The sequence below is a fragment of the Octodon degus genome, unplaced genomic scaffold (assembly GCF_000260255.1).
Source record: "Octodon degus isolate 3935 unplaced genomic scaffold, OctDeg1.0 scaffold00010, whole genome shotgun sequence".
Taxonomy (NCBI): Eukaryota; Metazoa; Chordata; class Mammalia; order Rodentia; family Octodontidae; genus Octodon; species Octodon degus.
The window spans coordinates 3,684,575-3,708,997 of NW_004524586.1; the positions used below are offsets into that span (position 1 = coordinate 3,684,575).

Here is a 24,423-nt window from a genome sequence, read left to right on the forward strand (position 1 = left end):
AAACGTGCCCTATTTGCTAGTAGGTGGGTATTTTGGAGAAAGTTCCATGTGCTAGAGAAGAATGTGTTCTGCTATTGGGTGGAGCACTCAGATAGCTACTAAGTCCGTGTGTATAAAGGTTTGGTAAAAACTTGAAATTTCTTTGTTGATTATTTTTGGTTTATTTGTGGCAGTGGGGCATTGTGGTTCCCTACTGTAATTGTGTTCATGATGCCTGATATTTTATGACGGGTGGTGTTTGTTTCATGAAGTGCCAGAGTTTGGTGCATGTTTATTTATAACTTACCTATTCGCATTGAATTGTTTCCTTAGCCATTATGTAGCGACCTTCTTTGCCTCTTCTGGTCAGTTTGAACTTGACATCTACTTTGTCTAAAAATAAGATAGCTTACTTTGTTTTCTTTTGGATTCCATTGCATGAACTATTATTTTCCAGTCTTTCATTTTAGTATGTGAATTTCCTTTTGGGTGAAATGTATTTCTTGTGTATTGCATATCATTGGATTTTGTTTCTTGATCCATTCACTAATCTGTATCTTTGAAGGAATTGAGAGCATTCACATTGAGAATTATTATGGAAAAATGTTGACTTATTTGTGTCATTGCATTATTTTTCTGTTGCTGATTCTCTTCTTTTTCTCTCGCACTTCATTGCTCACTCCACCTGGTGTATTGATTCTCTTAGATCACATAATACTATTAAATTCATTGCCTCTTTCTAGGATATTATTTTTTAAGTTAATTTTATTAAGAAACAAATAGCAATGAGATAGTTTCAAAACAGGTTAGTAGGACAGTTTCAATAATTAATATATTACTTTTTCTTGTCTTCATAGTGGTTATTCATAGTATAAGATGCAGACATGATATCCTGTCCAAACACTATTAGTACAAATCTTTCTTCTCATTGAATTAAGAGAAAATAGCTATATATCTGTCTCAACTATTTTGTATATACAGATACAAAATGGTCCTTCATTTGTATCCCCCTTTTTTTTTTTTGTTTAGTTTTGTCAGAGATGGGTATTCCATTGTCATTTAAATATTGTAGGTGCGTTAAGTCAGCAAAATAATACAATCTAGTCCAGTAGTCCATAATAATAGTGGGTTATCCATAGGATTGGCAATTTCAAAAGTTGTTGACTTGAGCTTTTGATAGCTCAGCATATTAATAGGACTTTACTTTTTGTACCTAGTTTTCATACTTTTCTGCTGGATGGTTAAGAGCAAGATAAAGCAAGACCGATATAACAAGGAACGTAACTTTTGTTTCCGATAAGGTCAGTCAAATCCCTTCAGGATTTATCCTGAAACCCTGTACTGCAGTTTTCAGATCCTTTGTCAGCGTCAGCCATGTGGATGGGTCACAGCCATTGCTTGACCAATTTGCTCTCTGTGAAAGCCTGAGAGAATGTTTTCTCTCCATGTGACTCTCTTTAGGCACATTCTACATCATCGATCACTTTCTTCTGTGGCCCCATAATCTCCTTGATCAGTAGATTTGGGACACAATTGAGTTACAGGATGTTACAGTACAGGTTCTCCTATGTCCTGAGCCCTCACTGACTTTGAAAGGCTAGGGCCAAACTGTTGGCTGTCCTGTCAGCCCTTCTTTTTCTCTGATTTTTGGTCTGCAAACTTAAATTTTTTTGAATGCTGGTTTTGTGGTCATGAGTTTCTTAAGGTGTTCTTTGTCATGGAAATACCATATGTCTTCATCAGCTTTGAAAGATAATTCTCCAGTATGTAACAGTCTGGATGGAAGTTATTTCTTTTAGGGCTTAGACTACTTCCCTTCATGCATTTTCAAAATACTTTGATACTATCTTATTCAGGATCAAGTTTATTTTCAACTACTGGAGTTAATTAATGGGTTTATCATTCCAGTATTGTTTCCTCATTAGCAAGGAAAGCTTTGATACAACAAAGTATAAAACACTTCTGGGTTGATGTGAGACCTTGGCCATGCTACTTGCAAGGTCTATTTTTATTCTTTAGTGTTCATCAGTGTCTGTTTTCTGTTCTGATCTGTGGGAATTAACTCTCCCATGTAGTTTTTCTATCATCAAACTTTGAACCTCTTATCAAGTTTAGGTTCTATTTAACACACATAAAGATCAAAAAGGCTATAATTAGCTTTAATAAACAAATCTAACAATAAAATCCTGGAGAACTTTTAGAATGTTCATTTCTATCTACATCTCCCATGGTCACACGCGTGTGTGCACACACACATCCACAGACCGACAGACACACACACACACAATTATTATAGCCCCAATCTACACTTACAAATATCATGTATTACCTACAATGTTTTATTTTCACCACATTCAACCAACACGTAATTGTCAAGCATTGACAGCAGACAGTGAGCTACATTTATGTACCAGTGATCATCATGGAGGTCTACATTTCCAGTAGATTTGTTTTATATAAGAATATAGTTCTTGGGCTGGTGAGATGGCTCAGTGGTCTGGAGCACCTACTTAGAACAAGCTTAGCAAAGCACAGGGACCGCGGTTCAATCCCCCAGCACCACATGCCAGCCAGCCCCGCCCCCTGGTGGGCTGAGCTGGCCACACACACACACACACACACACACACATAAATAAATAAATTTTTTTTAAAAAAATAGTTCTTATTATCTTCTTGCATGATGAATATATTGTATACCTATTTATTTTCAATACATTTATTTGGAGAATATTAGTACCACGAGAGCTCAGCATTTCCAGATATTAGTTCATACGTCAGGCAATGAATAAAGTTCATGTGGGCAACTTAGAAAGGATTGGATGACCACCTTAATAGCTGCCTCCTTGTTCTTTGTTATCAGTAATGATTAATATTACAAAATAAGTTTGGGAACTTTTCTCAAGAGGAGACAGAAAATGTCTCAAGCAATTATAGTGACATTCTTTTTGTTTTATGAAACATTAACAGCATATTTCAGTCTTGTGGAATCTTTTGTGTTATTCTGACTGTCAATAAGAACCAAGGGACTGTGCTGATGGTTCTTGATGATTTCTGCAACACTTCCGAAATACTAGAGAAAGAAAACAGAGATCAGTCAGACATTGACGTTCATGTTAACTTCATGCTCCACTCTGCACAGCTTATACTTTCACAAGTGAGTAAATTACTGGGTCCCTGATGACATTCTGCCTCAAAAAATCTAGTTTCACAAAGGCTATATCTTCAAAGTGGTGGATTCTGGGCCTTCATATATTTAGTAAGACTCAAAACACGTTGTAAGAGTCTATTAGCTTAATTGCTTGGAGAAATTACTTCATGAGTTATGAAGTAACTTTTTAGAGTCAAATGTGAAACTATTATATGGTATTTTGTACATTCTTTACAGAAAACTAGATACAGGGTGCTATAGTTTGAATCTTTTCTAACACAATCTTTATTTGTTTGGTACACGGTCTTGCTATACAGGTTGGATTCACAGTGATCCTCCTGTCTCAGCCTCCTGCGCACCGGGATTGCAGGTGTGCACCACCATGCCCGGTTTCGTTGGTTAGCATGGCGCACCCAGGGTTCCAGGGCCAGCTTGGCATGCGGTATGGGGAATTGAACCTGGGTCCTTGCGCGTGCCAGGCAGGTACTTAGACCACCAAGCTATCTTACCAGCCCCTACAATTTGAACCTTAATTGTCTGTGGAAGGCCTATGCATCAAAGCATTGTTTACCAGGGTGGTGCTATGGGGAAGGGGAGGGCTTCAGTTCGCTGGGGCCGCCTTCCTCGGGGGTCGTGAGACCGCATCTCCTTCCTCTTTTCTTCTGCTGCCTACCAGCGATGGCGTCAGCCTTACTGTGCCATGCGGTCCTGCCCTGATGTGCTGCCTCAGCACGTGCCCCCAACAGGGCCCGGCTGCTGAGCAGACGCCTAAAACTGGGAGCCAAAGTCAATCTTTCCTTGTGTAAGTTGATTATCTCAGGCATTTTGTATAGTAAGAGAAGCTGACTGAAACACAAAGATTGATGTAGCAAATTAGCCTCAGGATTTAGTACAGGGAAAAAGTTATTTTCTAGATAGCTTTATGTTTTTGTTTTTTCCATTTCTACCTATGTTTGACTACTGGTACATTTAGAACTAGCCTATTGCCTAATTAATAAGGAAATGTCATGCTAAGTTCTTACCATAAATACTTATTTTTCCATATTTTAATCTCTCATGTATGGAATTTAATTTAAGGATAAAACAAATTTTGTTCTGAAAAGTGATTGAAATTTTAAATGAAACATTAATAAGTGTAACAGACTATGACATGAAATGCACTGAGCATGCAAAAATGCCACAGGTTAATATTCATCAGTAGAAGCATTTTAAAAAGAAGTAATTGTTTTATAACTGTGATACAGATTTAGTAATTAGTATCAATTTATTTTATTGTCACTTTTAGTTTTCAGATAAAATCAAACATCTGGAATAAAATGTTCATAAAATTGGTCAAATTTTTCAAGTGAATTACCTGTCATCTTTTAAAAAAATCTATTTTATTTATTTATTTATTTGGCATAGGGTCTCACTATGCAGCTCAGACTCACAGTAATCCTCTTGTCTCAGCCTCCCCAGTGCTGGGATTATGGGTGTGCACTACCATGACTGGTTTCAGTGGCTGGTTCAGTGCAGGGCCAGCACAGCATGCAGGCCTGGGGATCGGACCCAGGTTCTTGCAAATACCAGGCAGATGCTTAGACCGCCAAGCTGCCTTCCCAGCCCCTGTCATCTTTCAGGTACCTGGCTTCATGACTATTAGGGAAGGGAGAAGAGGAAGGAAACAGGGACCTTCAAATACTATGCTATTCCCCACTTTCTCTTCAATCATTCAGCCCCAGGTGAACTGAACTCAGGTCCTTGTGCTTGCCAGGGTGATGCTTATTCTACTGAGCCATCTCCCCGGCCCTGCAATTCTCTTATGACGAATTCCATAATACTTTCATTCTGTTTTTCTGGCTTAGTACATTATTTAACCAAATGTAGTTAGAAATTAAATTTATAGAGCGAAGGACAGGAAACTGAAGTATCACAACTTCTCTGAAGTGAATTCCAATTGAAAAAGATGTGTTTTGAATGCAGAAAACATAGAACAGAATTGCTACACTAACACTAATACCCAACTCATTGCATACATCTAATCCCTGAATGTTTCCTTGCATATTGCTCTGTTGTAGTTTTTGGGAATTGAAGTGGTTTTTAGGCAGGACTTGAACCATTTGAAGTAATGAGTGCAATTAAAGCAGATTTGTAATTTAATAGAAAGATGAATTAGGCATAGTTAAGTGCAGTTTTCCCTCAGTTCTTGCTCTCTTTTTCCTGCTCACATTAACTAAATGTATTTAAGATATTATATATGTGCAGAAAATCAATGTTGGATAACTCAAATGTCATGGCCAATAAAATGTAGCAGCCGTTGTCATAGCTACAGAATTACTAGAGTGTACCATAAATGCCAAAATAGCTTCATGAAAAGGCAGACAATAAATCATCTGGTTACTCTGTTCACTCATATATACACAAGGACAGATACAAACATGGACTTTTAACATAGGCTACTTCCAAGGTTTAACTACTATAAACACAAGTATCGTTGTAATATGATGTCTTTAATTCTGAGGGAAAGATACCTAGAGGGAAAATAGCTGGGTCCAATGGAATCTCTAATTTTAGTGTTCTGAGGAATCGCAGTGCTGATTTCCTTAGTGGATGTACTAGTTTCCATGCCCACCAGCAGTGAAGAAGGGCTCCTTCTGAAGCACTGCTCTTGCATAAGGAAAAGATAAACTTGAGTCTTTGTAGGAAAATAGATGCACTTTGCGATCATAATGGTAAGCGAAATCAGTCAGACTTACAAGCTTAAGTACGGTATGTGTCTTTTGTATGAGAAACCCAAAATCTAGATCAAGAGCAAGATAAAAGATAATAGGAAGCAAGGAGGTCAGGAGACAGAGGCAGGGAAGTGGCAGAGGCTGATGAAAGCAGTTAAGATTGGTATGCATATATATCAACAAATAATGTAAGCATTATATGTTAAAAACAGGTACTAATAAAATAAATTTTTAAAATATCCAGATGCTTGAAAAAATATAGACATAATTGGTATCATATAGCCAGAATTGTCATGTTCCCTTTGGATGTTCAGCTCTCTGAAAAGATGAACAGATGAGAAGACAGCAAGGCTGTTTGTTGTCACCCAGCGTGGCGCACTGGCGCTGCACCAACTGTAGCACTGACGAGTGTCCTTCCTGCCAGTAGGTGTGGTTCCTCCTGAGAAGATCATGGAAAAACTGGGCTGCTGTTTTTGCGTTTGTGTTAATGTGGACTGAATCAAGAGCCTTTGCACTGAGCTACGTTCACAGCCCTTTTTTTGTATATTTATTTTGGGACAGGTTTTGCTATGCTGTTGCTCATGGTAGGTGCAAACTTGTGATCCTTTGCCTCAGCCTCTTGCATAGCTTGGCTGATAGGTATGTACCACCACTCCCTGTGAAGTATTTCTTACTATGAACTTTGTTTATGTGATTTTTCTCTGATTAGATTATATTTTGCATTTATTTTTAGCCACAACTTTCATTCTACTGACCCAAATTCAACTGATCATTTATATGAGAACAAAGTATCACTCTTTCTGGACCATCCATGTATATCAGTTCATATTTCAGGGCTCATTTATAAGAATAGGCTAGTGAAGGTGAGATGTGGTAGGCTTTGATATTGGTCCAGATTAAAGAGACATTGAAGTTGATGTTTGGATAGTACTTTAAGCCCCTTGTGATTTTTGTTTTCATGCCAGGTGGTTATAAACTCATTCTGTTCCAAGCACTATTGCTTAATGTTTCAAATCAAGTTTCTACATTTTTTTCTGGCTCCTTCCCTGGTCTCCTAAAGTGGCACCTGGGTTGAGACGCCAGATCTTTGGACTCTAGACCATGACCTTGAATTTGAAAAAAAACTTATATGCGTCCTGGACTAATATCATAGGTCAGTTGGCCTCATTAAGTAACTGGATGCAAGCACCAGGATATATATATATCATATCACATCCTTTTTGATTCTTTTCTGTTTCTCATAGGATATAGTACCCCAACATAGTACTTTTTCCAATGTCGTATTTTATCTTGTGCTCAATTTAAGAAATGTGTGCAAGCCTGGGGCCAGGTGCTCTTACATCCCTTCTCTTCATCTGCAGCACCCAATGCAATATGGTCTCACTGTGTTCAGTACATAGTTACAGATCTGTATTAAAAGAGAAATTACTGACCTCTTCACCATTTTTCTTTCTTCCCAAAGCATACTGTTTTGTTGCTTCAATAAATCGCACAGGAATATTATATACGCGCTTATTGAAGAATACAACTAGTGTATATGGCTGCTTGGAATCATGACCAGAGCTTTTTCGAATAAGAAACGATCCATCCTGTTCAATAAATGAAAAGCGTAATCATAGTTAGTATGGCTTATATTTCCACAGACTGCAAATTCAATTTATAAATTTCCGAGCTATATTACCTAATTACAGTTTATTACTACTTGTTAAAATTTATTTTGTTATTTTGCAGAAAAATAGTTCAGTGAAATATAGAAAATTTATAGATCATAAAACATCCTGAGTGAGGTCAATGCTGACTTTTCAATGTGTGAATGAACTAAAGTATTATTTTTATAGGATTGAGAAATATGCAGGGGGCCACATAGTAAGATAAAACAGAGAAAAATCCCCAACTAGGAACCATGTTCACATATTACTTATAAGCAAAATGATTATTAAGTAAATTCCATTCAAAAGTACCATAAAAAGAAAATAGAAGTCAATAATTAAAACTTTTAGTTAAGGACAGTTCTCTCTCAAAAGAACTTGTACTAAAGCAAAAAACACTCTATAACCTAATACGCTAACTTTTATTATGCATTTTATAGAGTAAGTATTCTAGACTTGTAAGTTCAAAAATTACGGAAAAAATGGACAAGCGAAAAGAAGAAATGCAACCAGAGTTGATCTGAAGAAAAAAAATTGAAGAGAAAGGTAAACTATCTGAGAAATACAGAAATGATGCCCAAGGACTAACTCAGCCTTAAATAAAGTTAATATTGAGTACATAGAACTAAAGGAAGATGTGGAAACAGCCAAGACATTTTAAGAAATGAGCACTAATGAAAGAAGTACAATAGAGTTTGAGAGACAAAAGCATAACAAGATCTATAGTACATGTAATATGAGGAAAGAAAACAATGGACTAGAATTATCCTTTAAGAGTTTCATTTTTTTGGAGTGTCATCAGGAATTGAACTCAAGACCTTATTCTTGCTAGGCAGACACTGTGCCACTGAGCTATAGCCCCTCAACTATAGTCCCTTAAGGCTATAATTTAAGAAAATTACTGGATATAAAAGAAAGCTTACATCGATTTATGTACAGAAAGGGCTTCTGTCTACCTGAAGAAATCAACCTGGAACAATCTCAGAGGCACATTCTAGTAACAAAATTATACTTTGAAAATAACCACAACACCAAAATCTGCAGTGCCTTCAGATTAAAGTATGAAATTATATACAAGGGCAACAAAATAATGTTAGCTTCGGGCTTTTCAAGGGCTCACACAGAGCAAGGCGGTCCAGCAGCTCAGTGTCTAAAAGCTCAAACTGACAACGTTCCACTCAGCCAGCACAAGTCCTCCAGTTCCCAGGCTATGAACCACGTGGCTCTTAATGTGCCAGACCTCAAGGAATAGTGTAAACACAGCTCTTTCTGAGTCTCTCCAAGAAGCAGCTGGAGAAGCGCTGGAGGATGGATGGACACCATTAGTATGTTTAATTGTGGACTTGGGACTAAAATATCAGTAGGAATGAAATGTCATATATTCTGAGTGAGATGGAATTTTAAAAAATAAAAATGAGAGAAGGCAGGAAGAAAAGGAACAGTGACTCTTTCATCTTGGATTGTCTGAATTCTTTGAACAGCGTTTCTGCATGATTGGAATTGAGCTCTCAGGAAGTTCCTTCCAGATATTGTTTTTTACCACTTTGATAAAAATCTTTATTCCTACAAATAGACCCAACTAGCCTGCCACTGCTCACGTCCGAATGGGGCTGATGTAGCGCCAGGCTTTCCAGAGACTTCCCCTGCTGGGAAAGCAGTGGCGCGTGGTGGCGCCTTGAGGTGGAAGGACAAGTAGGTGGCGGAGAGACCAGTGATGCTCGGAAGAGGAGGGCGGCGCTAGCTCCTCCCTAGTGAATACAACAGAAAGATGCCCGCGCGCATAACGGTCCAGCTGCCTGCTTCGCACTGAGCAGGACGCCCGCCGCGCCTGCTCCAGGCAAGCTGGAGCCAGCCAAACCTTGCTGGATCTGTGCAGCGCCTCCTCGGCGGCCTTCCGGTCACAGGCGCCGGCATACCACGGCTTGCAGTACAGCTCAGCTTCCTGTGAGACAGAAGCACTGTGAAGCAGAGGGTTTTTAAAGGATTCTTCCATTCCTGCGCACTGAAAAGACGATTCAATGTGCACGACAGACACAAGAACCCATAATGTATGTTTGTGCTAATAATGTGAGATGAAGTTTTGTGTTTCCTTTGGCCAAGTACATGAGGCTACTGGGAGCCGTCAGTTGGGGTAACAGCGACAACTAGTCACTGGCTTTTGTCACTGGCTCTTTCCTATTGGGGCTTAGCTACTAAATTTAGCATTGGAACATTACTAAATCTCACTAATTACCCATTTATCCTTCTAAATAAATTATTGTCTCTCTTTGCCGTTGTGTTTGTGATCTTACTACTTTTTAAAAGTGCTTTATAGTTTCTAAAGTGTTTATGAATATTATCTTACTTGATTCTTGTAAATAATGAATCATATTTTTTTGGAAGCAAGGACACATACTATGATTTCTATTTTACTTTTTGTTTTGTTTTGTGGTACCATGGATTGAACTCGGTACCTTGCGCTTGCCCAGTAGTGCTCAATTTTAGGTAAAAACCCTAGCTCTAACCTGTAAAGTCAGAGACTTCAAGTGCAGGCATAGTCCTTTCTTTTTCCTTAAACTATGACGTCTTTTATGTGTTTCAGTACTACAAGCTTCTCAACACGTCTATTCTGAAAAAATTACAAAGTTTAAATAAAATCTATGTTAGAGAAAAAAAAAACATTTCCTATTTGCTATTTTTGAGAAACTACTTGTGATTCAGGGCATCTAGAATACACATTAAAATCAACTGAGCAAGGTCTTAGACAATGTAAAACCATGGGCATTTTGTATCCCTCGGCAAGTGACAGCTCATAAACCACTTGAAACTATAGGGCTTGTGCTTTAACCTTCAACCAAACTCTCTGGCTCCCAAAACCTACCCTGTCCTTTACTTATGTATTTATGTATTTATTTACTTATTATCTAGGACAGGGTGTACAGGGTCTCACTGCGTAGATCGGACTCATAGTGATCTTCTTGTTTACAGTCACCCTAGTGCTGGGATTACAGGTGTGCTGGCCGCGCCAGTCTCAACGGCCGTCTCAGCACACTCTGGGGGCCGGACCCGCATGGCAGGCCTGGGGATCACACTCCCAGCCCCTGCATCTGCCTAAGCAGGCACTTCAATCTGCTGAGCTGTTTGACCTGCCCTTGTCCTTTAGTTTAGTGGTAACAATTCAGTAAGATCCACAGCTCATACTGTCTGATGACTAGCTCCAGGTAGAAGTCAGTTGGGGTAACAGGGACAAACGAATAACCCATGCTGGCATGAGCTCAGCTTTATTATTCTGAACTATTTTTACCATACTTATGTACCCAAAACATGATGTATAAATCAAATCACTGTAGGTGCATAATGAATATTTGTAAAGCAAATATCCTCTAACATCCATGTACAAATCTGTAACAGTATTGGCCAAGTGAAGGAACTATAAGAACCAATGTAAAGACTTTGATCCCGAGAAAGGAAAATAAAGAGTTCCTACCATACCTGTTCTGAAAAAGTGGAAACAGGTGAAAAACTAGGGGATAGTCCGTCCACAGTTGGGCTTCCTCCCCCTTCTGGAAATCCTGAAAGGGGTTTGAAAAATCAGTTAATCCCCACTATTTCTTGTGCATTGCCATGCCTAGGCCTCACGGCTGTGCTGGGCAGGACAGCAGCCACACAAACCAGGGCATCCTTAAGACTACGGATCCCCACGTGTGCTCGGAGGACCCCTGGGAATCTCTGAGGTCCATTCTAGGGCTCAAGAGCTCTTTGCTGTTTCCAGTTATCTATCCCTGTGAAACCTGGTTTTCTTCATATAATTCAACCATAAAAACATATTGCAACAGACTGATTAAAAACTGATAGCAGAATCCAGCATCTATGATTCCAGACATTAAAGAGATTTACAAAATGTAGAACAATGCGATTCTTCCCACTATAGTGTTTTTCTTTAGAAAGTGTGGTTCTTTCTCAAGTTCTCAATCTAAATGTAGAAACAAGGGGAATACAAAGGTATAGGGAATGAGCAATAGAGGAAATGTAAATAAAAATGGCTGCCGTGGACCAAGGCACTGTGTACACCTAGCAGAAACTAAACTGCAAAGTTGCCTTCCTGGATCTTGAATTTTAACGAGTTGAACTAAGTGAAAGACACAAAGTAAATATATACACAGTGTTAGAGAATCATAAATGCTGCTGAGAACAATTAACAGGAAGGGGAGCCTCCATGAGATAGCACTCCAGTAAGACCCATGGTGGAGAGCGGGAGGCATCCTCTGGAAAGAATGTTCGGAGGGAGCATTAGGTGCAAGGGTTTGGAATGTTGGAAGGATAGTGAGAAAACCACTGAACCTGGCATGGGGAGAAACGGGACAAGAATAAGGGACGAAGCTGGACAGGAGGCAAGAAGAATCTGTTTCTGTGATCAGATTCATAGGGCTGGGTAGGCTCTGACTGGGCCTCCGGCTTTAGCAAATCACCATGCTGGAGATTGAACTCACACCGTTGTGCGTGGAAGGTGAGATCTCTACCACTGAGCCACAGCCTCAGTCCCTGGACTCCAGCTTTAATGAAAATGGTATGGAAGCTTTGGAGGGTCTAAACAGAGAAGTAACTGTGATCTGCACGTGGGTCACAGGGTTCCGCTGATGGCTGGGCTGGCAGTAGAAGGGGCAGAAGCAGAGAGCAGAGGCCAGCTCAGTGTCCTCGAGGGTGCTGATGGCCTAGAACAGATGGCAGCATGGAGCGGCCCGAGTGGTTGGCTGGAAGGTGTATGAATAAGGCAAATGAAGAGTCAAAGTGACCTCAGGCTTCTCGCCAGAGCAACCGAAGTTGTCCAGTACTAAGAAGGAAGTTGGCGAGAGAACTGAGTTGGAGAGAACTAGGGGCTTTGGGAATGAGCGCCTGGATATTCAAAGAAGGCAGCCACTGCTCAGCAGGAGGAGCCAAAGGAAGGGTGGCCTCCAGCAGGGGGCATGGCACTCCCCAGCGTGAAGCGCAAAGGCAAGTGGGTGGCCACACTTCGCAAGGCTCACAGTTTGGGCTGGAGGGTGGGTTCTGAAGTTTGGAAGGTCGTGGGATTGCCCTTGGCCAACATTTTTAGAACCCCAAATATGTGTAATATTGCTCTGTTTCCAACATGTAGCTCATTTTTGTCCTCACCCCAACTCTTTGTGGGAGGAACAGATGTACCTCATCTTATGGAAGAGGCCTTGCCAAAGATCCTCATCTGAAATAGCAGCTGTTGGGCTGCCGAGGTAGCACAGTGCACTAAGCGCCTACTTGGGCAAGCACAGGGACTGGGATTTGATCCCTGGCACCACATGTCACCCCGGCCCCACCCCGGGCCACCAAGACCAGGTGTGGTGGTGAACCCCTGTAATTCCAGCACTGGGGAGGCTGAAACCAGGAGGATCTTTATGAGTCTAGGCTGCATAGTGAGACCCTGTACCAAATACACAAAATAAAATAAAATAAAATAGCAACCGTCCCCACCTCCATTAGTTCCGGCCGTCCATTGCCACCACGTGCCGTGTTTCTTTCTCAATTACCCAACACGGCATTGCCTGTTTATGTGTTTATTTGTGCTTCTGTCTCTAGCCTTATAAGCTTCCTAAGGGCAGAGCTTTGATTAATCCTGGTATTTCCTGTGATGGGAAAAGTGCCCCAAAGGTGGCTGACGATCAGGAATGATTGAAAAAATGATTTAGGTTGAAAAATAAAAAATATATAATAAAGCTTTTAAACGAGAAAATCAACTTCTATAGTCAAATCATATTCACTTTTGTATTGTCAAAATTAAAAGAAAAACCCTTTAGTAAAAGCTTATTTAAAGTGAATAAAAATGATTATTAAAATCCAAAACATATGTTTAGTAAAAATGCACCTTTTTTTTCTGTTTTCTGTACAGGGGATTGAACTCAGGACCTTGTGCTTGCCAGCCAGGTGCTTAAACCATTGAGCTATCTCTCCAACCCGGCATAAAATTTTTCTACGTGAGAATTATTCTGGCAATTTGTATAGACTTAATCTTGATTATTTTGGAGTATATTTCAAATTACTCATGTATGGTAGTTTTCCTCCTATATTGAATAGAAAGAAAATTAAACTTTGGAACAGCTATGTTCTATGAGACTAAGTTACATGACTGATATGTTTTGAAGGTGTTTTTCACTTTGGAATAATTATCCAAATATTTGATTTTATCCCCTTTTCAGGATACCTGTCATAGACATATTTTTAAATCATTAAAATGTATTTTAGATCCAAATTAAATAGCTATTGTTTATTGAATTTCTTCTGTGTACCAACCACTATACGAGGTACCTCTCATATTTTGTTTTACTTATTTAAAAAAACAACTGTATGGTCTTTTTTTTTTTTTTTGTATATAGTACAGGGTCTACAGGGTCTCACTACACAAATGAAACTCGGAATGATTCTCCTGTTTTCAGCCTCCCAAGCGCTGGGATTACAGGCGCGTGCCAGCACGCCCAGTCTCAATCGCCATCTCAGTGTGCTCTGGGGGCAGGGCCAGCACAGCATGCCAGGGATTGAACCCCCGGCCCTGCCTCTGCCTCAGCAGGTGCTTTAATCCTCTGAGCTATCTGGCCGGCCCCTGTTTTTGCTTTTAAGAGATGGCCAGCCAGTAAAATAGAAAATCAATATTTAAAAAGAAAAAATGTATCAAAAATGGTATGAAGTTTATTTCACAAATGGTGAAACAGGTAGGAGAAGATTCTAGGACCACACAGCTGCAAGCAACAGTGATGTGCTAGAACCTGGCTCTGGCAGACACCAAGACCAGCCTTGCCTCTTCATGGTCTCATGGTACTTACGTGGCAGAGGTACGGGCTTCTGATGGATTTGTCTGAAAAAAAGAGCAGATACGTTACAACAGAATCAACACCAGTGGCCAATAAGAAATATCTGAAAATAAGAGATTCATTAAAGAGAAGTAAAGTTGTTTCCCTCAGTTTTGACTAATTGACTAGGGTGTTATATTTTAGTGTGTAATAGTTAATCCTGATAGTAAGTCCCTGCAATTCTATCCAGTTTAAGTTGCTGAACACTTTTTTATAAAGCAATGAAATACTGGATTTTTATTCAGCCTGCCAAGCTAGTGCCAGTATCCAAAGTAATGAAGCACACGACAACCCCCACACTAAAGGAAGCTTTTTTATAAAGGGAAAAAAATCTTACTTTTGGGCAGGAGGAAACACTGGGGACGGTACACCTTCTTGTCTGTGACTAGACCCTCGGTGGCGTTCAGCAGGTATAGGCCTGTCTGGATTAGGAAAATTCTTATATTAGAATCAGAGTGAAATGTCTGTCCCCAGCCCCAAACCCCGCCATATGGCTCAAGTGGGATCAAGTTGGCCAGAGGTCCTCCCAGAAGCCCATCTTCCATTGGGTGTCAGCGGTGGATGTGTGTGCTGTTGGGCACAGGACTCCCACTCTGTGTGCCACGGCTGCACACTGGCACTCTCCGTACATGCTGGCCGTGCCCCTGGAGTCCCCACTTACTGGGGCAGGAGCTTTAAGTGTGAGCACGGGTGTGCTGCGAGAGGACAATGATGGCTACCCTTTGCACACTCACCTTCTACTTTCTTTCTCCCTTCCTCTCTGTCTCTGTCTGTCCGTCTGTCCATCTGTCCGTCCGTCCGTCCGTCCGTCTGTCTGTCTGTCTGTCTGTCCGTCTGTCTGTCTGTCTATCTGTCTGGCTGTCTCTCTCTCTCTCTTTCTCTTTAGAGTTACAAAAACCCAAAAGAAACAAAAGTCATAAGAACTCAATTCAAATACTGTGACTAGGAAGAATAACTTCAGTTTCTTTGGTGTACCTCCTAAGATGAGCTCAAGGGTTTGGAGGCTGTGAAGCTCGGAGGGTTGAATTTCATATGTGTTGCGTTTTACTTTTGACTACGCTGTTAGATGTTTTGTTCATCTGTTTAGAACTTGGTCCCTTTCAGGCTGGAGGTGTAGCTCAGTGTCAGAACACCCGCCTGGTATGTGCGGGCCTGGGTCTGAGCCCCCGCAGCATAAAACAACAGCAACCACTAAGCCTGGTAAATTCCAAAGGGGAAACAATGACCAAACTAGGTCCAGCAACTTGGAACTCTGACCACACTTGCCCTGCCTCTGCCCTCCTCGAAGGCTTTCCGAGGCTGCTCGCTTCCTCTGGGGTTGAGCACCATTGCCTCTACTCAAAATAAACACGAGACATGTACAAAACCCATGCTTGCTTAATTTTTCGAAGTGCTCAAAGCTATGACTTTTGCAAAGGGCTGTACTTATCCAAAACAGAGGCTTATAATAATGTCATTTTCAGAGGCTTAGAGGCCCCGGAGGTCACCCTGTCTGTAAGCTCCCTGCTCAATGGGCAGAAGAGACTGCAGGGAGTGGAAGGACATGCGAACAATGCATGGAATGTCCATGTAAACAAAGGGAATCCCGGAAAGGCAAAGAGAGCAAGATGACAGAAAAGAAGGGGTGCCTCAGAACTGACCTGGGGGGAGGAGAATGAAGAACATACAGCGGGGCCACTGTAGGTGAGAGGTGAGGGCTAATGCACACCGGGCCGATCGGGAGGATCGTCCTCAGGAAACCCAACAGAATGTGTGTCAGCACGGCCACACTAACGCAGGAAACGAGGAGCGCACTCACACTGCTCACATGGGTACCTCCAGGTGTGGAATCAAATGGGTGCAGACGTGGACACTGACAGTGCTTTGAGTGTTGACATTACGTATGGTTTTTACTTCTTTGTCTTTTTTCCCAGTAAATATTTTTCAAATAGAAATACTATTTAAATGGGAAAGTCATAAAAAACACATTAAGTGTTTGAGTTATGATAAGACAAAGTCATAAAAGCATTTTGAAGATACGCCGAAAAGACAGACATTTGACCTTTGAAAATTTAACAAAAGAACTTAAACAGATTTTTAAAAGAGATTAAATTAGATCTTCAAAAAGATTTCATTCTGTTGTCTAAAACTGTTAGTTCAGAAGTAGGGGAATGGCTCTAAATTAGCCTGCAGACCTGGCCAGGGCCAGAGCATAGCTTCCTGGGCAGCTGCAGCTGTCTCAGGTGAGCAGGTGTTTGGTACACAGAGGTCAGCTCGCTCCCAGACCCACCCACCAAGCGAGCTTGGCGACTCACACTACCCATTGGAAAGTGAAAGATTATTGTGTTTAAAACATTGAAGTCATGTTTATAATTGGCTTACAAATAGTGAAAGGAATTCAAACTTATTTTTATATATACATCTTTATTTTAAATTATTTTTAGAGGAGATATTCATCATTTAAAATTAAAAAAAATTACCTTCACAAACACTTGCTGCATTTTGCTGAGGAGCAACTGGAGTCTATATTAAAAAAAAAAAGACAAAGATATTAAACAGAGTGAAACATGGAAGTAAAGGCCCAAGCAATTTGTTAAATAAATATTGTGGCAGAGTTTTCCGTGATGCTTAGCTCTTTTCCCAGGCATAACCAGGACAATTAAAAACACATGTCCCCAGCCCACCCTCTGCATGAAATGGTAAGTGGCCAAGACTGCCTCCCCAGAGGAGCAGTGTTACCCTGGTGTGGCACCCTCTCTGCTCTGTGGAATACCGTGTCCCCCTGGCAGCTGGCTACAGTAGCACTTGTGCAAGGGATGTCACATGTCTGTTTGACTTTGGTCTCATGACTCCACCTTACGTGTGCTTGCTAAACAGCTGTCAGTTTCAAATCCCATAGCAGGCCCAGGTAGGCTGCTTCACACAGTGGGATGTCTCCAAGTTCTGGCGAGAAGCCGAGTGTATTCTGAATCTGTGGTCTGATGCTAGGCTCGGGAGTCAGGAGGCATGGGACAAACGCAGGGGTTCCCATAGATGTGGTGGGAGGCAGGGGGCCTGGCTGCACAGGCTCAGGGAAGCCACCAGGCCCCACGGGGCCGAGGTCTTCATGGGCAGCACCTTCCTGGCGGCCTGAGGACTGCCTGAGCAAGCAGCTTCGGTTGCGAAGACTGCTGTGTACACAATGGCTGGGAGCATTTTCAGCTTTAAGTGCGTAAGGAAAAAACAGTACAAGAAATAGGAAGCAGTTTCAAATGTGTAATTAACTTACTGTCTTCAGCGACGTAGCTGTTATTTTCCTGTGGAATAAAGAGGTTAGCTGTGTTAAAACACAATGAAGATGAAGCAGAGCTGGTTTACCTTACTCTCAGATTTAAAGAAAATAACAAAAGGGATACAAGTGAATAGGAATACTGTCCTGAAATACAAACCAGGATGGGCGTAGGTCTCAGTTACAATCCTTCTAGCCCCAGAGTTCAGTGACAGATGGGGAGGGGACAGAGAGGAGCCCGTTGCCAGGGAGTCAGTGGACCCTGCTCTTCTTCCAGTCCTGCTAACTAGCTGGTGGCCTGGAGTCCTACCCTTGTTCTGCGAGGCAGGTCTGACCTGCTGCTTTCTCACTTGTGAACTCAGGACCCGGAGTCAGTGCTGCAAAGTGTGGCTGCATGCTCCTCTCTGCCCCAGCACCCAGCACCCAGCACCCAGCACCCAGCACCCGAGGCTCCCGCCCAGGGGAGATGAGGTTACCGCCCAGAGGGAGGCTGCAGCCAGCACCTTCTCCTGCAGGGCCACCTCTGCCCGCATCTGGGGATTACTCTTTCCTAGCTCCCTACCTAAGACTTCTTTCAGAGATCCCAGGCCGGATAAGTGTGAATCCCAGTGTGACTGCAGTCTTGCCGCTCCTGGCCTCTGCTAGAATTACCATGTGTCTTGCTCCAACAGAGCCTGGAAACTAATATTGCTAAAGTTTTCTGCTTGTTTTTGGCTATTTATTTGTAATCTCTCTCTCTCTCTCTCTCTCTCTCTCTCTCTCTCTCTCTCTCTCTCTCTGAGGGCTGAAATGTTTTCTACTTTTGATTTACTGAGTGCTTATAAGAAGTTTTGAACTGGATAGAGCTCTTAATGATTACTTAAACCTTTTAAAATGGATATTATAATGACATGTTAGAGATGAAGAAACTGAGGATCAGAGAATTGAAGTAACTTACCTCAAATGACAGAGCTGGGCCGTGAGAAGTGTGATGGTTTGGGTTAATAAACCCATAACATTATAGCTCTCATGGGTTACCACAGAGGCAGAATTAAGATTATAATTATGCAAGCCATCCTTAGACATATTTAAGTATGCTTTTAAAATAACCTAGCTGGGGCCGGGGAGATGGCTCCGTGGAATAAGTGCTTCCCTGGCAAGCGTGAGGGCCTGAGTTCAATCCCCAGTTCCACCGAAAAATAATAAAATAAAACAACGTAGCTAGTGAACTAACAGAATTTTATGGGGGTCAGTGTTTGTAACATTAGCACATTATAATCCTGACTTGACGGTTCACACAGCCCTTTTAGATTCAGGAAGAAAGCCACTCCTCCCCATCACTCTGGCGAGGAGCTGCAGCAGGATTACTTTGACTGTGTAACCCAGTGTGTGCTATAAATGGCATGTGCATTTATTTAGAGGGCCAAGGAGTAGAAAGTGAAAGTGAAATCTGCTAGGTGGTTTTAAAATTACTCAGGCACCAGCTTCTGAAAGTTACGGTGTTCTGAGGAATGCTAAGTAAATGGGCCCAGGATTTAACTAACGCTCCAAAGGAGGGAAGACTCCTAGATTCTGACTTCAACAGGGGTTCACCTGGCTGGGACACTGTGCAGGCTGCCAAGGGGCTGGAAGATTTCTAATGGGAGTCCGGAGGGTGGCAGATCCCCACCATTCCGCCCACGTGGATGTCATGAAGCCACTGCCCACAGCAGGTACTCACCCTGCCCTTGGCAATGGGGATGGCGCAGCAGGTGAAGAAGGTGACTTGCATTCCCAGACCCCGCTGTTTCGACCTGCACAAACACATGCATGGGTCATTGCCTGGGGCCTGCACCTATGGGTGATGGTTTCAGTCAGGCTGGCCTTCCTGATGGACTCAGAAACATACACACAGTGAGGTTGCTTTCAGGTAAACACATAGAGCTAGTTACATTGAGGTTGTGGCAGAAAACTGGTGGGCATAGGTGATGATAACAGTTTTCAAATGTCAATGTGTAAGATCAGAAATAAGACATGGAGGGCTGCGAAGATAGCTCAGTGGTCTAAGAGCCTGCCTAGGCAAGTGCGAGGACATAGGTTCAATCCCTGGTACTGCATACCATGCTGGCCCTGCCCCAGGTCCTGCCAGCTGGCCACCAAGACTGGGAGTAGTGGCACACATCTATAATCCCAGTACTGGGGAGGCTGAAAACAGGTGGATCACTATGAGCCCAAGCTGCGCAGTGAGACCCTGTACCAAATGCATTAAAGAAAAGAAAACAAAAGAATAGAAAAGAAAAGAAAAAGACATGGATCTAAAACTCCATACTAGCATCTCTCAAGCCCTCACCCTCAGGTGCATGGGGCGAGTCCAGGACCCCTTGATCCTGAGGATTCAGGAAGGATTCCTTTAAGAGGGAGCCAAGAACTCACACCTCCATCTTTACCCGCTCTACGAATGTGGCGGCAGATGCGCCTAAACACCCAAAGCTAAACCCACCCCTGCGGTACACAGGGCAGGCCCTGCCCACCCCAGCCCCACTTCGTGTGGTGTGTGCACCTCACATCACTCCAGGATGTCTGTTATCAAATTCTGGGGGCCTTTGTCCAAGACACAAATGAACACATCTGGGCAAGCGAAGGCTACTCCCCAAACCTCATCCTCTTCAGTCGTACAGGGGACCCACAGGGCCTCGTCCCCTGCACTTATCCCACACCCTAAAGACGAGAGCCAGACCATCACTATGAAGGAGGGCATGAGAGAGGCGGGGCAGAGCTTGCTGCAAGGACGGAAGGCAGCCTGCACAGGAGACAGCAGAGCCAGGCAGGTCCTCCGCGCCTGCTGGCTGCTCCTTCTCAGGCCAGTGGGTGGCTGCTTGGATGGGAGCCCTCCTGAGACAAGGAGGCTCCTGATAGGGCTCCTCAGAGAGTCCAACCCAACCGTTGGATTTCCTTAAGAGCCGCCCACGCTGCTGGGGGACAGTTCCCAGTGGACGCGAGGAGAGCGCCCTACGCACTGGCTAGCTGTGGCCTCAGGTCATGCTGCGGTTTTCAAGATGGAGCACACGTAAGTCACCACTGACATAACAATCAGCGAGCAAGCACTGCGGAGAAGCTGGTCTGTGTGTAAAGCAGTCAGTGGCTGTGGGGAGGCCCGAGGAAGAGGTCTGAGGGAGCAGACACAGCCTCTGCCCTCCCAGCATGCAGGGAAGACGCGTATCTTCGCGCCATCTCATTTTAACACTGAACAGGAAAAAAGCCTAAATCCTATTTACAAATAGAGGTGACAAAGTTCCTTATTGTGGACTTCGGTAGAATGCCCCAAGCTGCCACTCAGAGCTCCCTTGCTGTGTCTGCACCCAGCTTTTGCCTGGGGCTGACTTCCCTAAACTCTCATGGACGAGAGCTGCATTGGGGTGCGCCGTACCCCTGCTCCCCAGCACCCTGGGAAGCAAGGTCACCTCCAGTGTCATCCTACGTACAGCCCACCTGACCTAGATACCATCTCTAAAAGCAATTTGGAGACAGACTACTTGGCACTTTTACACTGTATGTGACAATGAACTGAAATGCAATACACGTCATTGCATTTTATTAGCTGGTATATAAAGCCGAATACTTAAATTGGATCTGATAAAACACCCTTGGTGACTCATACATTTCAAGGGACAGTTTCAGGGAAGATAAATAAAGAAGACATTCTGTCTGAAAAATAAGTCGTCTAGCCCATTTCCTCCTGGGGCTCTCTCTCCTTAAAGGCCGAGCACCCATTCAGGCCGGGTCTGTTAGCTCTGTCAAACCTATCGCCTAGACTTCGTTTTTACTAAGCCTCCCTTCGTTTGTGTCTCCAAGCAGCTGGCCGGCATTCTTCTTTCCTTTCTCTCTCCATAAATGTCTTCTGGCAATCAGAGACGAGGGAAGCCCCCAGCTCAGGACAAGGACTGGAGGAAAACACAGTCTTGTACCCAGAAGACAGAGTCTCGTTGTTCTCTGTCACCAAACTGGCTGGGTGACCTTTTCTAAGCCACTGTGCCTCAGTTGCCCTCTTTGTGAAGAAGGGACACCACTCCTTACCTTCTCAAATTCAGAATTTCTGTCCTAGAACTGTAGGGTAGCAAACCTTAAAGAACTAGCCAACCTCTTTAAAGCAGTATTTCTGAGGGTCAAAAAACATTGTGCTAGGTGAAAGGAGCCTGATGCAAAAGACTACATGATGTGTGACTGTATCTATTTAGAAAAGGGAAATCTATAGCAACAGAAAGCAGACCAGTGCTTGCTCGGAGCTGAGATTTGGACCAATGAACACCATGTAAGGGATCTAGTGAGGTTGGGGTGGGCACGGAAATTGTCTAAAACTGGGCTATGGTGATGGTTACATAATTATTCTATAAATGCAATGGTTTATAAAAATGTTGTATGCATAAAATGGATGGGTTTTATTGTATGTAAGTTAAAAGTCATAAAAGACCACAATACACATAAATTGTTACTGTCTGTGTTTCATTGTCTTGTGATCAATCACCACAGTACCTTTAGGAGCTGGCAATGTGCTCGGTACCGTAAAGGTGCCATTCTCCAAGCCATTGTAATGACAGGTGCTGCAAACAGAGTCTCAGAGAGGATAAGCGGCAGGGCTGGGGTTCAAACCAAGACCCTCTGAGCCCCAGCGGCACTTCCCTAGCAGTCAGTTCACTTACTGCTTCTCCTAGGAAGGGAAAGATAAAGGAAGCACAGAGAGACTCTTGTGGGTACCGAGGACGGGTGGAAAATGATTCCTCTATCTCATGGCCAGGCCTTCCTGTTGCTGTGGGACAAGAGGAGACCCAAGAGTGAAGCTGGGGCAGGACAACTCCTTCCCAGGTACACCCGGACTCTTCCTCACCACCAGGTCCCTTGCTTTCTGAATTCTTGGTTAGGCTACTCCAAGGGAAAATTAGAAATGCAGTGGATTCTATTGCAATATACTAGGCGGAGGCCAGGGGTTTTGCCGAGCATCCTACAGTGCACAAGGTTGTTCCCAAAACAGGGATTATATGGCCCCAAATGTTAACAGTGCCAAGGTTGAGAATCACTGATTTAGAGTACAACGAAAAAATTTATATTAAAAGAGGGAAGCAGAATTGCTCCCTGAGATCTGTACAGGATGCTTCTACTACAGTGGTTATGAAGCAAGGCCAGTTCTTAAGACATGAACACAAGGGATTCTGAATGGTGATCATAGCGAGGTATCGTCTTATGGATACGATTCTTATATACTGACTCATTTGATTTTCGCAGTACCCCTATGCTTAGGTGCTGTGAAACTAAGAAACAGATATTACCTCATCCACATAAGGTCCAGTGCCTACCAAGTGTCAGAGCTGGAAGACAAACTCTCTGACTTTGGAGTCTGGGCTGAGTCTGTGCCTCTGTCTGTGCTTTTTAGTAAGCAAGGCACAAAGAGAAGGGTAGAGCTTGCCATCGTATTCGACTTCCCATGCAGTCCTCATCAAGCACCTTACTGAGTGTCACAGAACCAAAGCAACTACCAGGGGTGACCGACATGGTATGGCACTTGGTGGAAAGAGCACCCACAAATTGTGGCATTTCTGAGGTGCACAGTAGGGTCCTCTGAAGCCTTTAGTTAAAGGAGCAGTGGATGGTGACCCAGTGACACAGGCCAGTGAACTGATCATTCCTTTTATGAAAATCATCCTTGAAAAATCATCCTGTTCACACACTCACAAGCTCACTCTTGTTCAGGTTTGTTCTTCTCAAATCCCCTCACTTCCTTCCTCTTCCTGTCCTCCTACCTATCATTTTCTTCATCTGATGTCTCTAGTATTAAAATATAGCTGCTTTTGATTAGCATCAAGGCAGTGAGTAATAAGCCCAGTGGACTATTGCCCTCATGACACGCTATGTAATTCTTCACATATAGCCAATGTTTGCGACCTTGCTCACCTGAGACTAACCCACCTGCCCCCTCAGTACCTGCTGTGAAATAGGCACCTGGAGACAGCTGTGAGCAAGATGTGTAGCTGAAGGTTACAGGACAGACAGAGCTCTCATGCGGGGTCATAGGACGAGGACAAGGGTGGGGCTGATAGAGGAGCACATCACAGGGACCCATCTCAGTGCGAGGTCAGTTAAGGGCCCCTGCGCAAGTAACCCTGAAGGCAAAAATCTACAGGGAGCTGTACTTGGGAAGACTAGACTGAGACCCAAAGTAACTGGGGACTAGGCAGGGGCAGAGTGTGTGGGGCAAGAGTTATCTGGCAAAAGAGAACTCTTTGAGGGCCACAAAACCTAGAGAGGGATCCTGGAGGTGGAATCCCCAAGCTGGAGTTGAAAGGCTGCCAAGACTTAGTGGCACAAGAGCTAGAACCCGAAGACCAAAAATCAGGACCCGAGCAATGTAGGCTAAAAGGAGGACTGGGTGTGTTTTGGGATGAAGGCCCTGAAAAACAAACAGCTTTTAAAGATGCAAACATGAGAGATTATTTAACTATTTTTCTAAAGGAAAGTTTAGGTTCTCATTTATTTGTTTCAGTGAAAGGGTTCATGTCACGGTAATGACGTAAACCAGGACTGAAGCAACCTTGCCTCGCCATTTTGCATTGCTATGCTGCCCTTTGTGGCCAGGACCTCAGATGAGCTGGAAAGCAGGGCTCTGACATCTACTCCCAAATGTAATGAGCCATGGATTCTAAAGGAGAGGATGCATAAGAAAAGAGTTTATAATGAATAATTCCACGGGGAATCAGTCTAAAAAATATTTTTCTTGCATTTTCTCTTACAGGATCCTGTCAGTAGAAGAGCCCATTCTCCCAATTGCTTGTGTTGCTTGTGTTCAGTTCTGCAAGAGAGAGGAGTATGTATGTGCATGTAGATGAGGGGCTGAAGAAAGAGAGAGAGA

General features: G+C 43.0%; 1 protein-coding gene across 1 annotated transcript in view; it reads right to left on the reverse strand.

Moving 5' to 3' along the window:
- Positions 1-2,637: 2,637 nt before the first annotated feature.
- Positions 2,638-24,423, reverse strand: part of Blnk (B cell linker) — a 75,714-nt gene continuing 53,928 nt past the window's right edge. Inside the window, exons 9-17 of the mRNA XM_012513482.2 lie at positions 19,267-19,339; positions 17,568-17,595; positions 16,780-16,822; positions 14,658-14,742; positions 14,294-14,325; positions 10,959-11,038; positions 9,346-9,429; positions 7,272-7,427; positions 2,638-3,049 (exon numbers count right to left, since the gene is read on the reverse strand). Coding sequence (XP_012368936.2) covers positions 2,930-3,049; positions 7,272-7,427; positions 9,346-9,429; positions 10,959-11,038; positions 14,294-14,325; positions 14,658-14,742; positions 16,780-16,822; positions 17,568-17,595; positions 19,267-19,339 — 701 coding nt within the window. The 3' untranslated portion in view covers positions 2,638-2,929. The remainder of the gene's footprint in view (positions 3,050-7,271; positions 7,428-9,345; positions 9,430-10,958; positions 11,039-14,293; positions 14,326-14,657; positions 14,743-16,779; positions 16,823-17,567; positions 17,596-19,266; positions 19,340-24,423) is intronic.